The following is an 11,853-nucleotide window of genomic DNA, read 5'->3' as shown; positions in this document are numbered from 1 at the left end:
CCTTGTAGGTGTTAGAATGCCAAGTGAATGCTGGCCTTCTCTTCTGGGTATGGAGTTTAGGTCCCTTTGTGTACTGGTGAAGAAGGGTTAATGTTCCTCATTTTGCAGATGGCACTCAGTGTGGTTATTGTATCAATGGTGGACTGCAGTGAATGTTCAGGTTGGTTTATGGGGGAGCAGTAGGGCAATGAAGGTGGCAAGTAGGCTCAGTAGCTCCTTTATCAAGTACACCTCGATTTTGCAAATATTAAATCAGCCAATCATGTGACAGCAACTATATGCATAAAAGAATGCAGACATGGTCAAGAGAATCAGTTACTGTTCAGACCAGACATGAGAGTGGGTATGAAATGTGAACTAGGTGACTTTGACCATGGGATGATGCCAGATGGGGTTGCTTGAGCATCTCATAAACTGCTGATCTCCTTGGATTTTCACAAACAGTCTCCAGAATTTACAGAGAATGGTGGGACCCCCCCCCCCAGAAAATCTGGTGAATGGCAGTTTTGTGGGCAAAAGCACCTTGTAAATGAGAGAGGTCAGAGGAGAATGGCTAGACTGCTCCATGCTGTAAGGAAGGTGACAGTAACTCAAATAACCATGTGTTACACCAGTGGTGTGCAGAAGAGTATCTCTGAATGTCCAACACATCGAACCTTGCAGCAGCAGAGGACTGCGAAGTGCCATTTTATTAGGTACAGGAGGTACCCAGAAAAATTAGCCACTGAGTATAAGTTAAAGCTTCTTCAGAAGCAGTCAGAATTTTTTTTCCTAAAACCTGGTCTGTGTTTTGTAAATGTTAGAATAACGTATTGAAAAGTTCAAAGTTAAAAGTAAATTTTATTATTAAAGTACATATATGCCACCATATACAACCCTAAGATTAATTTTCTTGTGGGCATACTCAATAAATCTATGGAATAATATCTGTAACAGAATTCATGAAAGACCATCCCATGAGGGCGTTCAACTAGAACGCAGAAGATAATACATTGTGTTGGTGCAAATGCAAAAGGAAGAAAATTTATACAAATAAATAAATAATTAATATCGAGAACATAAGATGAAAAGTCCTTGAAAATGAGTTCATTGGTTGTGGGAACATTTCACAGATGCTTTAGGTATTTTGTATTATAATATTATTTAATCCATAAGTAGCTCAGCACAATATGTTCATCATTTTGTAGATTTTTCATTTTTTTTCATGAGGTAAAGGTCTGTGAATGTTCAATAATTTATTTCACGTTTCTTGTTATCCAATGCTTTAGTAGCTTGCTAAATGTGTCCAGAATCCAGTCAAAAATTATGATGCTGAGATGTCAGACATCTGCATTATTACTTTATAAAATTTGAAAAATAATTCATGCACAGTACATAAAATTATTGTTTTGATTCTCTTTTCATATTATTTCTCAAGTGAGAGTAAGTTTATTTTAATTTGAACCTGGTGATTGTCAGATTGTTTTCCACTCACCTAATCTATCTCTATTTCTGCAGACTCACTGCACAACTTGCTTTTCCACACAATTTACTGTGATAGAAACAACAGAATTCATGAAAGTCTTGCTTGACAAACTTACTGAAGTTCTTTAAAAATATAATGAGCACAGTGCATAGAGGGGAACAAGTGGATTTCTAGAAAGCATTTGACAAGGTGCTGCATAAAAGACTTATCCATAAGGACGCATGCAGTTGGGGACAGCAGAGTAACCATGGGATAAAAAAGTGTGGTTTAGTAATTAGCATTGCATGGGCAATCATCACCAGAATAACATGGCAACTGAGAATGAATAAAATTGTTTTTCAATCTGTTGGCCTGCTGTGGTGAGGCTGTAATTTTGTTTCACTGAGAAAACGTCACATAATGTTCAGTGGAAGCAAAATTTAGTTCCAACACATTGCATTCGAAATAAATGACATTAGCAACCTTTTTACAAGGCATGCTAGAGAGATGGCAATGACAGAGTTCCCTTGGTCTTCACTTCCCAACCATAGTTTCCATATTTAATGGAGTATTCCTTGCATTTACACTACCTACAATGAGATCCCACGACCAGACACTCTCTTCTTCTCTCCTTTTTCAGAATTCCTAAGGAACTATTCCATTAACAACCTCCTGGTGTGCTCTTCCATTGCACTAACCACTCCACTTCTCGTAATACTTTCCCTCACAACGGCAAGAAAAGGGACATCTGTTCTTTAATCTCTTTCCACTTCGCATTCCAGGATTCCAAGCAGTGAATTACTATCCCTAATATACTCACCCACAGACATTGCAGCTCCTTGCCTGGCCTCAGTCCTTCATTTCCTTTCCCTGACTGTGCATGTACCCTGTGCCCTATTCCCGTCACCTGTCTATATTCTAGTTCACCAGTGCCATGTCAGCTGAAGACTATCAAGATCTTGGTGGAAAATTCCATCAGGACACTCAAAATGAGATTCTATGATCTATAATAGAGATATTTCCTACAGAGGATCTAAGCAAATTAAGTAATTAATGTAATTCTGAAAACAAATAAAAACACTCACAGGCTGTAGAATAAGTATTTATTTATTTAAAGATACAGCATGGAACAGGCCCTTCCAGCGCAACAAACCACACCACCCAGCAACCCACTTATTTAACTTTGTCCTAATCACAGGGCAATTTACAATGGCCAATTAACCTATTAACTGGTACATCTTTGGACTGTGGGAGGAAACTGGAGCACTTGGAGGAAATCCATGGGGTTCACGGGGAGAACATACAAACTCCATATAGACAGCAGTGGAATTGAATATCAAACTCTGGAATGACCCGCGACCCGAGCTGTAATAGCACACACTAACCGCTGTGCTACCATGACAACCATTATGTAAACAATGTAAACACACTTGAAATATCTTGTAATGTTGCAATTTCAACGTGAACATATTTAGTCATGGTCACAATGATTAAACATTTTGTTCCCAATAAAAAGACAATTGAAAAGATTGACAAATTGGAAAGTTTTCATCAGAACTCAGGAATATTTCTCATCCAAAATATCATTTAATTGTGTTTTTTGTGGACAATGTTTACTTCTAGAATAGTAAAACTTCTCTTCACATATTTATGGTCTGTGAAGTACAAAAACATGCAGGACTTGTAATCTTCAATTGCTATTGTCCATTCTGGAATCTAATTTCTTACTCTAGTTTAAAGTTTTAGCAATCAAACTTTCCTGTCTCCAAGTCCTTTGTTAAGCTCAGGTTGCTACAAACCTCAGGTTTTGTAGCACACTGGCTTAAAAGTATTCAATTCCTTCCTCTATTCAAATTTTTTTGAATATATCTGGACAGATTCTCAATTTGAGTTAAAAAGAAGGTTTTTCCATGCACTTTGAAAAGATTCAACACAGCAGGGTCACAGTTCTTACTGAAGCTTTCAGTGTTAATAGTTCATATTAGAAATGGAGTTGTGCTTATAAAATTCAGACCAATGAAACAGACGACCATGAAAGTGTGGGTATTACACATCTAGATTTCCAATCTGCATTTCTAGTGAAGTTCCAGATGTTGCCATTCTACAGTGTTTTTTTTCTGATAAAATAAGTATTTTCAGCAGATTGAGATTAAATTCTTTATAGCATTAGTGAAATACAGTTGGAAGTTGGGGACATTTTTATTTGCACATGAGCAGTTTCACTTGTTTAAAATGAATAAGTACAATTAATTGTTACAGTCTTGATACTTTAAGCACCATGACAGCAACACCCAAACTATCTCCCAGTTACTCAGTTATAATGATTAATGCATTAATGACAATCCTTTAATATAGCATTAAAAATATAAACACCTAATATCCTTCACAAGCTTATTAGAATTAGTAAAAGCTTAGTTAATGAGTTATGAATCAATAACGGGTTATGAACTAAGAGGTATAGATGTGTAGGGAGGGAGTTTAGGTTAACATTGAGAAGCACAAATGGTCACTGTATACCTGAAATCTATTCATGCTTCCAAAACCAGAATAATTCAATAAAATGCCATCATATATTATTAGTAGAGCTGGCTCCTCCACCATCTAGTTCAGAGTGTACTGTGGAAGTATTGAGGCTGATTTTAAAAAATGATCTAATTTTAATAAAACTAACACCTCGTTTAGTCTGTCACTGAATTAAAGAGTTAATGAGGTATGTTTGCAAAGTTCTCTTAACTGAGCACCTTAGTTTGTAATTTACAGTAGTTCTGCCCTTGGCACCTCTTGGCAGTATCTACACATTTCTAAATCAGAACAACTGTACTGAGGTCAATAAACATTTTCAATTAACAAATAACTGAACAATTAAAGAAAATCAAAAATGTTGTAACTTCTGGTTTCCTTCTTAAGGTGACTATTAAAACAGTTCCATTGCATTGCATTATTGGTGTCAAAAGCAGTTCCTTCATCCAAACTGTTTCAATTGCAGTCACCTTACATTATTGGTTTTGTCACATCTTGGAAAAGGCAGTTGTTAATACCCCTGCTGAAATAGTGCAGAATGCAATTCCGAGAACAAGATAGTTCCTCATCCCCTGTGGAGAAAAATATTGCTTACAGCTTATTTCTTACAGATATACTGGTACTGACAGAAATGCTTATTGTGATTCTAAATGATGGTATAAATAAGTATAAATTTCATACTGTAGAATTCATCATAAAATCTAATGGGATAAAAGTCTTTGCAGTACAAGTAGTATCAAAACTGATATCGACAATTACCAAAAAGAAATCAGCTCTTTTGAATATGGCAGGTACAGATTCAGACTTATCACATATACATTGAAACATACTGTAAAATGCATCGTTTGCATTAACCACCAATGCAACCTGAGAATGCACTGGAAAGTGTCACCACAAACAGGAGAAGTTATTGCATTTTAGAACTGAAATGGATCTGTATTTACACATTTGAAAATTACAATTTAAAAAAATCCTGTTTGCTTGTAGCAAGTTGTTTACAATATATATTAATGACTTGGATGAGGGAATTAAATGCAGCATCTCCAAGTTTGCGGATGACACGAAGCTGGGTGGCAGTGTTAGCTGTGAGGAGGATGCTAAGAGGATGCAGGGTGACTTGGATAGGTTGGGTGAGTGGGCAAATTCATGGCAGATGCAATTTAATGTGGATAAATGTGAAGTTATCCACTTTGGTGGCAAAAATAGGAAAACAGATTATTATCTGAATGGTGGCCGATTAGGAAAAGGGAAGGTGCAACGAGACCTGGGTGTCATTATACACCAGTCATTGAAAGTGGGCATGCAGGTACAGCAGGCGGTGAAAAAGGCGAATGGTATGCAGGCATTTATAGCGAGAGGATTCGAGTACAGGAGCAGGGAGGTACTACTGCAGTTGTACAAGGCCTTGGTGAGACCACACCTGGAGTATTGTGTGCAGTTTTGGTCCCCTAATCTGAGGAAAGACATCCTTGCCATAGAGGGAGTACAAAGAAGGTTCACCAGATTGATTCCTGGGATGGCAGGACTTTCATATGAAGAAAGACTGGATGAACTGGGCTTGTACTCGTTGGAATTTAGAAGATTGAGGGGGGATCTGATTGAAACGTATAAGATCCTAAAGGGATTGGACAGGCTAGATGCAGGAAGATTGTTCCCGATGTTGGGGAAGTCCAGAACGAGGGGCCACAGTTTGAGGATAGAGGGGAAGCCTTTTAGGACCGAGATTAGGAAAAACTTCTTCACACAGAGAGTGGTGAATCTGTGGAATTCTCTGCCACAAGAAACAGTTGAGGCCAGTTCATTGGCTATATTTAAGAGGGAGTTAGATATGGCCCTTGTGGCTACGGGGGTCAGGGGGTATGGAGGGAAGGCTGGGGCGGGGTTCTGAGTTGGAGGATCAGCCATGATCATAATAAATGGTGGTGCAGGCTCCAAGGGCCGAATGGCCTACTCCTGCACCTATTTTCTATAAGATGTAACAGGTGAGAAGAAATACATTTTCCCTCAGATTTGATTAATGTTAATATAACAATTAATATTTGTTAGCAGCCTGAAGTAATTTTTGTCAACACAAGAATAAATTACTTGAAGCATATCAAAGGCCAATCTATTCTAAGAATACTAAGACTGCAACAAAATTTTCTTGAAAAAATGTTTTGTTATTAAGAAAATAACTCGTCATTTCTGAAGGTAAACCTTTATACAAGATCATTAAAATATATAGGAGTAGGCACTTGGCATTTTGCTCCATTCCATCATTTAATAAGATCCTGGCTGATCTTTTACCTCACTGCTACTTTTCTGTAATAAACTCATATTTCCTAATTCTCTTAGATTTTAAATTTGAGAGTGGGAGTATGAACATTGTAAATACTTGTAATTTCATAAACAACTACTTTTGTTAAGAGGGTCATGTTTGTATTGCTACAGATTTAAGTCAGGTTCAAAACTGAACATATTTAAGAAATACCCCAATGCTATCATGAGGACTTTGTTCAGTCAATAATCCAACTAGATTTAATGGTTATTTCATACACATTTTCACGGATCATCACATAAATGACAGACTTGGTTAAAATCCATTCAGTTATCAAAGAAAAAAATCTATATTAATGTAGCACCTTTCATTATTGTGGCATATCCTTCAGTTTTAGTGAAGTGGAATAAGGGAGCAGTACCAATAGGAAATGGTATTTCTTCAATTGGTGAGCAGTATATGGAAAAGGTAGGTAGACTTGGATTAAAATCTCACCTGAACCCTTTGTCAATACAGTTCTTACTCAGCAATGCACTGAAATATAGGCCTATATTACACATTTAAATATCTGGATTAGTGAACACAGAAATCCTTATCCATTAAATTGAGCTGACCAAGTGGAAAGGATTATCTGTAGTGGAGTCTATATCAATAAAACCGTTGAGTTATCTTCATTAATTCTAGAAATAATGCTCAACAAAATCTTACTTTTATTTCATTGAAAACAATAACTCCCCATAGGGCAGCAATGAAACCTGGTACCTGAAAAAAAATGAAAGTTGATTGATACATCATAAACTTGAGATGGTCTGCAGATGCTGGAAATCCAAAGCAACATACACAAAATGCCAGAGGAACTCAGCAGGCCAGACAGCATCTAAGGAAATGAATAATCAACGTTTTGGGTCCTGAAGAAGAGTCTCAGTCTGAAACATTGACTGTTCATTTCCATAGATGCTGCCTGACTTGCTGAGTTCCTCCAGCATTTTGTGTATGTTGCTTCATTTATACTTTGATGGACTGAAAAATATTTACTTCAACAGAAAAGTTTTTTTTTGTCTGGAACATGAAACTACATTTAAAATAATAAACAAAATCTTTAAAATACTGTATGTTACCCAGATTGTTTGTAACTTTAAATATTATCAATATTGTAGAAATCCCTTAAAATGAATTGTATGTGATTATTGTTAAAGCTTGGAGAGCACTTGTCACATCAAATTTTATGCGCACAACAAAACATTTTCTGAAAAATGATGAACAAAAAAAAATCTAGATATGTATGGTTTGCAAAAATATAATCCAGGGCCAGTCAAGGAGGCTGTTTTTCAGGGTCTCTAGCATTGTAAGTGGCTCTTAGGCTCAGAAGGAAAGTGTGCAGTCAGAGGATGACAGAGAGGGGAACAGATGGGTAACCACCCATAGAAGAAATGCTGGGATGATGTGTTGCCTCCTGGATGTTGGGGTCAAGGATGTCTCTGGTGATGAATGAAAATTATCAGGGAATGTGAACAGCAAACTGTTGTTATGCATGTTAGTAAACACTTAAGTAGAATGAGGCCCTGCAGAGTGAGTATAGTGAATTGGGTAGGAAGCTAAGAATCAGGATATTGTTGGTGGTGATCTCAGGGCTACTCCTTCTGCCACGTGCTAGTGAGGTCAGAAACAGAGAGAGAGATCGGATAAATTTGTGGCTGAGGAGCTGGTGCAGATATTCAGGTTCTTGGATCATTGGGGTCTCTTCTGGGGTAGGGGTGGCCTGTACATTAGGGATGGGTTGTATGTGAACCAGAAGGGGGATCAACAACCTTGCTGGGCGATTTGCTAGAGCTACATGGGAGGGTTTAAACTGGACTGGTGGGAATGTGGTGGGCTCTGAGCAGGAGCAAGTCAGTAATCAGGATAGCCAGAGGCAAATTAAAAGCAGGAACGTTAATTTGCAGTTAAACTTCATTGATTTTAATGCACAAGATTTAATGGGTAAGGTGAACAAACCAGGACACAGATGCTTCAGGTGTGAAAGAAGTACAGGTAAGCAAGGAGGAAGTGTTGCCTTTTTGATAAGGGTATACATAACACCAGTACTTAGAAGTGACATTCTTGGGGAATTGTCCTGTGAAGCCAAGTGGGTAGAACTCAGAAGTAAGTGGAGGGTCACTCTAGTGGGGCTCTAGTATAGACCCCTGCACAGTTCTACTTGGGAGGCTGGAATACCAGACCTTCTCTGGTGGAACAAGGCAGGACAGGTAACTGAAGTGGCAGTCAGGGAGCACTTTGACACTAATGACCATGTTTCCATTAGTTTTAAGAAAGTGATGAACAAGGATAAGAGGGGGTCCTAAACTGGAGAAGGGCTAATTTTGGGGAATAGAGCAGGAACTAGTGAAGGTCAATCAGGTGAGCCTGTTTGAAGGAAGAGAAATGAGTAGCAAGTGGGAGGCTTTTAAGAGCGTGACATCAAGAGTCCAGGAGAAGATGTTCTTGTTAGGGTCAAAGGTAAACCTGGCAAGTTTAGGGAACCTTGGTATTGAGAGATATTGAGGGTCTTCACGAAAAAGGGAAGCACACATTGGATTTAGGAGGTCGGGGATGAGTGAATCCTTTGACTATAGTAAGGTTATGAATACTCTTAAGAACGTAGAATCTACTTATGTGCTTTCAAAATTGGCTTGGTAGGAAAGAGAGTAATGGTTGAAGGTTGTTTCTTGGGATGGAGTCAGGTGATGGTGTATTGTAGGGGTTGGTGTTATTTGTTATTTATAAATGACTTGGATGTGAACGCACAAGGCTTCATCGAGTTTGACGATGAAACATATTAAGTACTGTTGACAGTGAATGGTAACGTAGGTTACAGGAGGATTCAGACTCCTGCTATGAATGCTAGGGTACTAGGGAATATCACGGAACAGAGGGACTCTACAGTTCACTGAAATCAGTGTGACAGGGAGCTAGGGTGGTGAAAAATATTTTTAGTATATCGCTTTTCGTTAGCCAAGGGACTAAATATAAGAATTAAAACATTGTTACAGCTGTAGAAATTGGTAATGCAGCACTTGGAAAATAGTGTCCAGCCTTGGTCACCCTTTCGTTAAACGAAAGAATGCAGAAAAGATTTGAGGATGTTGCCAGGACTAGAGGGCGTGAATCATAGGGAGAACTTCCTTGAAACATACGAGAATGAGGGTGACCTAAGAAATGTTTAAAATTGAATCACATAGATAACATGGGTGGTAAGTTTTTTCCAAAACAAATGGGTGAGGAAAAGACTTAAAACAGATGTGAGGGGCAACTTTTTCCATCTAGGAGGTGGTTAAGTATATGGAACAAGCTGCCAGGAGTGGTTGAGGCAAGTATCATTTAAGCAGCACCTAGATAGGTACCTGCTTGGAGGAATATGGGCCAAACCCCCAAAAAATTGAGATTAGCTGGGTGGGCACTGAGCAGCACAGACCTTTTGCATCCAAGGGCCTGTATCTGTGATGTATCGCCTCGACTCTATATGGGCCAGACTAGGTAGTGGAGGCAAATTCCCTTCCTTACAGGACATTGGTTAAACAGAATCAGATTCAATTTATTGCCAGTTCGTGAAACACATCAGAATTGATTGTGGTTCAGGACAAAGCATAAAACACAATACCATAACAGACCAACAATTTACAATAGTGCAAAGAGCCATGAGCAATCAACGATCAGCAGAATGGTCACATGCACAGATATCAATAATCAAATTAATGTGAACATATGAACTGACTCGATAATTATCAACGGAACAAGGAGAGCTGGAAAGACCACTTAACAGATGTTGTGCAGGGCAATTGCCCAAGGGGACGGGGTAGGTTTGGGGTTGTCAGTGGAAGTCAACCCTCACTTCCACTGACTCCACAGCATTACACTCCAAATTGTTTTGATCACATCATGCTGCAAGACAGTCTATCTCTCTTTGACAGCAGGTCACATCCTTATTAATGATGAGACCAACTACCGTTGTGTCATCTCCAAACTTTAGGATTTTAATGGTTTTGTTTATGGAAGTACAGACACTTGTATAAAGTGAGAACAGGAGGGGTGAAAGAACACAGCTCTAGTGAGGGGCTGTGCTTATAGACATTGGATTGGACAAGTAGGCGCCCAGCCTTACTTTCCTTCCTGTCAAGAAGTTCATAAACCACTGACGGATACTGTAGGGTACGGCTAACTGGTTTGCAACTCCGGAACAACAGTACTGAAGGCGGAGCTAAAATCCACAAACAAGATCCTTACATCAGTGTTGGGGGAGGTCCAAATGTTGGAAGAATGTAATAAAGGCACAACTGCATCCTCAACTGAGCAATTTGCTCTATTAACAAACAGGTTTTTAACAATAATCTGGTAGCCTTATGACGACTATGATAGGCTGCTTAAATCTCATCATTAGTTGAACTTACAAGACAATGGTGAGATTCCAAATCAAGTCCTTGAATCAACAGTCCAGAACTTTGGCAGCTTGAACTATCACTTGACCACTATAGAGTAATGCAAGTACCTTTGTCAGTCAGTAGCCAGTACTGATGGCTTGCAAATTTCCGGGCCAAAGTCTTTAAAAATACATTTCCACAATCTATGCACATTAGGCAGCTCAATCAACTTACAGCAGTGATGATCGGGAAACTAACAACTGCACTGAGGAAATTATTTGCCAGGAACCAACAGCAGTTTGCAATAGCCCACATCACACCTGAAACAAAACCTTAAAGCACATTTTGTTAGCATCTTGTCTTTATTTTGCATGATTATTGAAATATTATTAACCTGCACATTATATGTAAATCTTTAGAAATAGTCAGAGAGGTCCTGGGCTCCCAAAAGACAGTTCTCCGTTCAGTTATGGGAAGGGATTACCAAAAGGGCAGAGGAAAAGATTCAAACGCTGTGCCCAAATCCTTCTTACAATGCAAGATCACCACCAAATCCTGGTATCTATGTCCCATAGAAAACCACTTGGAACAGTATTGAAGCTTAAGGCCATGTTCCGGGTGCACAGAAAAGCCCTGCATAATCGGTAGAAACAGCACACCCCCTCAAACTACCCATCTCCCCATCCCTGCAGGCATCACTTTCCCCATCTGCAGAAGTAATTGTAGGACCCACACTAGCCTCACCACAATCAGAGCAGAAGTGAGTCATCCTCAACCCTTTGGTACTGCCTAAGAAGGATGCAGAAGAACTAAAAGCTGATGGAGATCCCTAATGGAACAAACACTTAACTTAAATCTGTTTCTCTTCAGGGGTATGATGTTCAGATGTACAGTATGTAATAAATTGCCTCTTGCTTTGGTTGTCATCTATATAACATTACATTACCTATCTGGTGACCTACATACTGTAGCCATTTGGGTTGCAGAATAATTTGTGCAAAAGTAAGTTTTCTTCAACTTTTGTTTCTCAAGGCATTCACAGATATTCATGAACTTCAATTAAAAATAATAAATAAAACAGACGACAAAAATGGGAAATATTGGAAATACAGCATTAAGATGTGATAAGGCAAGCAGTTAACATTGGGTTCTGATTAAAGGCCAGGGATCTGAAATATTAATTAGCTCTCTTTCTTCACTTTTCCCTACTCTACCTTTCTCTCTACCAGTTTGCCTTA

The 11,853-nt window shown here is 38.7% G+C and overlaps 1 protein-coding gene across 3 annotated transcripts in view; it reads right to left on the bottom strand.

Annotated features, from left to right (window-relative positions):
* Nucleotides 1-2,539: 2,539 nt before the first annotated feature.
* tmem144b (transmembrane protein 144b) overlaps nucleotides 2,540-11,853 on the bottom strand; it is a 109,704-nt gene continuing 100,390 nt past the window's right edge. For all 3 annotated transcript variants that reach the window (XM_063046405.1, XM_063046404.1, XM_063046403.1), the window contains exons 11-13: nucleotides 10,850-10,947; nucleotides 6,930-6,983; nucleotides 2,540-4,536 (exon numbers count right to left, since the gene is read on the bottom strand). In XM_063046405.1, the coding sequence (XP_062902475.1) occupies nucleotides 4,453-4,536; nucleotides 6,930-6,983; nucleotides 10,850-10,947 (236 nt within the window). In that variant the 3' untranslated portion in view covers nucleotides 2,540-4,452. The remainder of the gene's footprint in view (nucleotides 4,537-6,929; nucleotides 6,984-10,849; nucleotides 10,948-11,853) is intronic.

Source organism: Mobula hypostoma, chromosome 4, assembly GCF_963921235.1.
Source record: "Mobula hypostoma chromosome 4, sMobHyp1.1, whole genome shotgun sequence".
Lineage (NCBI taxonomy): Eukaryota > Metazoa > Chordata > Chondrichthyes > Myliobatiformes > Myliobatidae > Mobula > Mobula hypostoma.
Note: the sequence above shows the minus strand (reverse complement) of the source record. Positions and strands in the feature narration are given on the sequence as shown.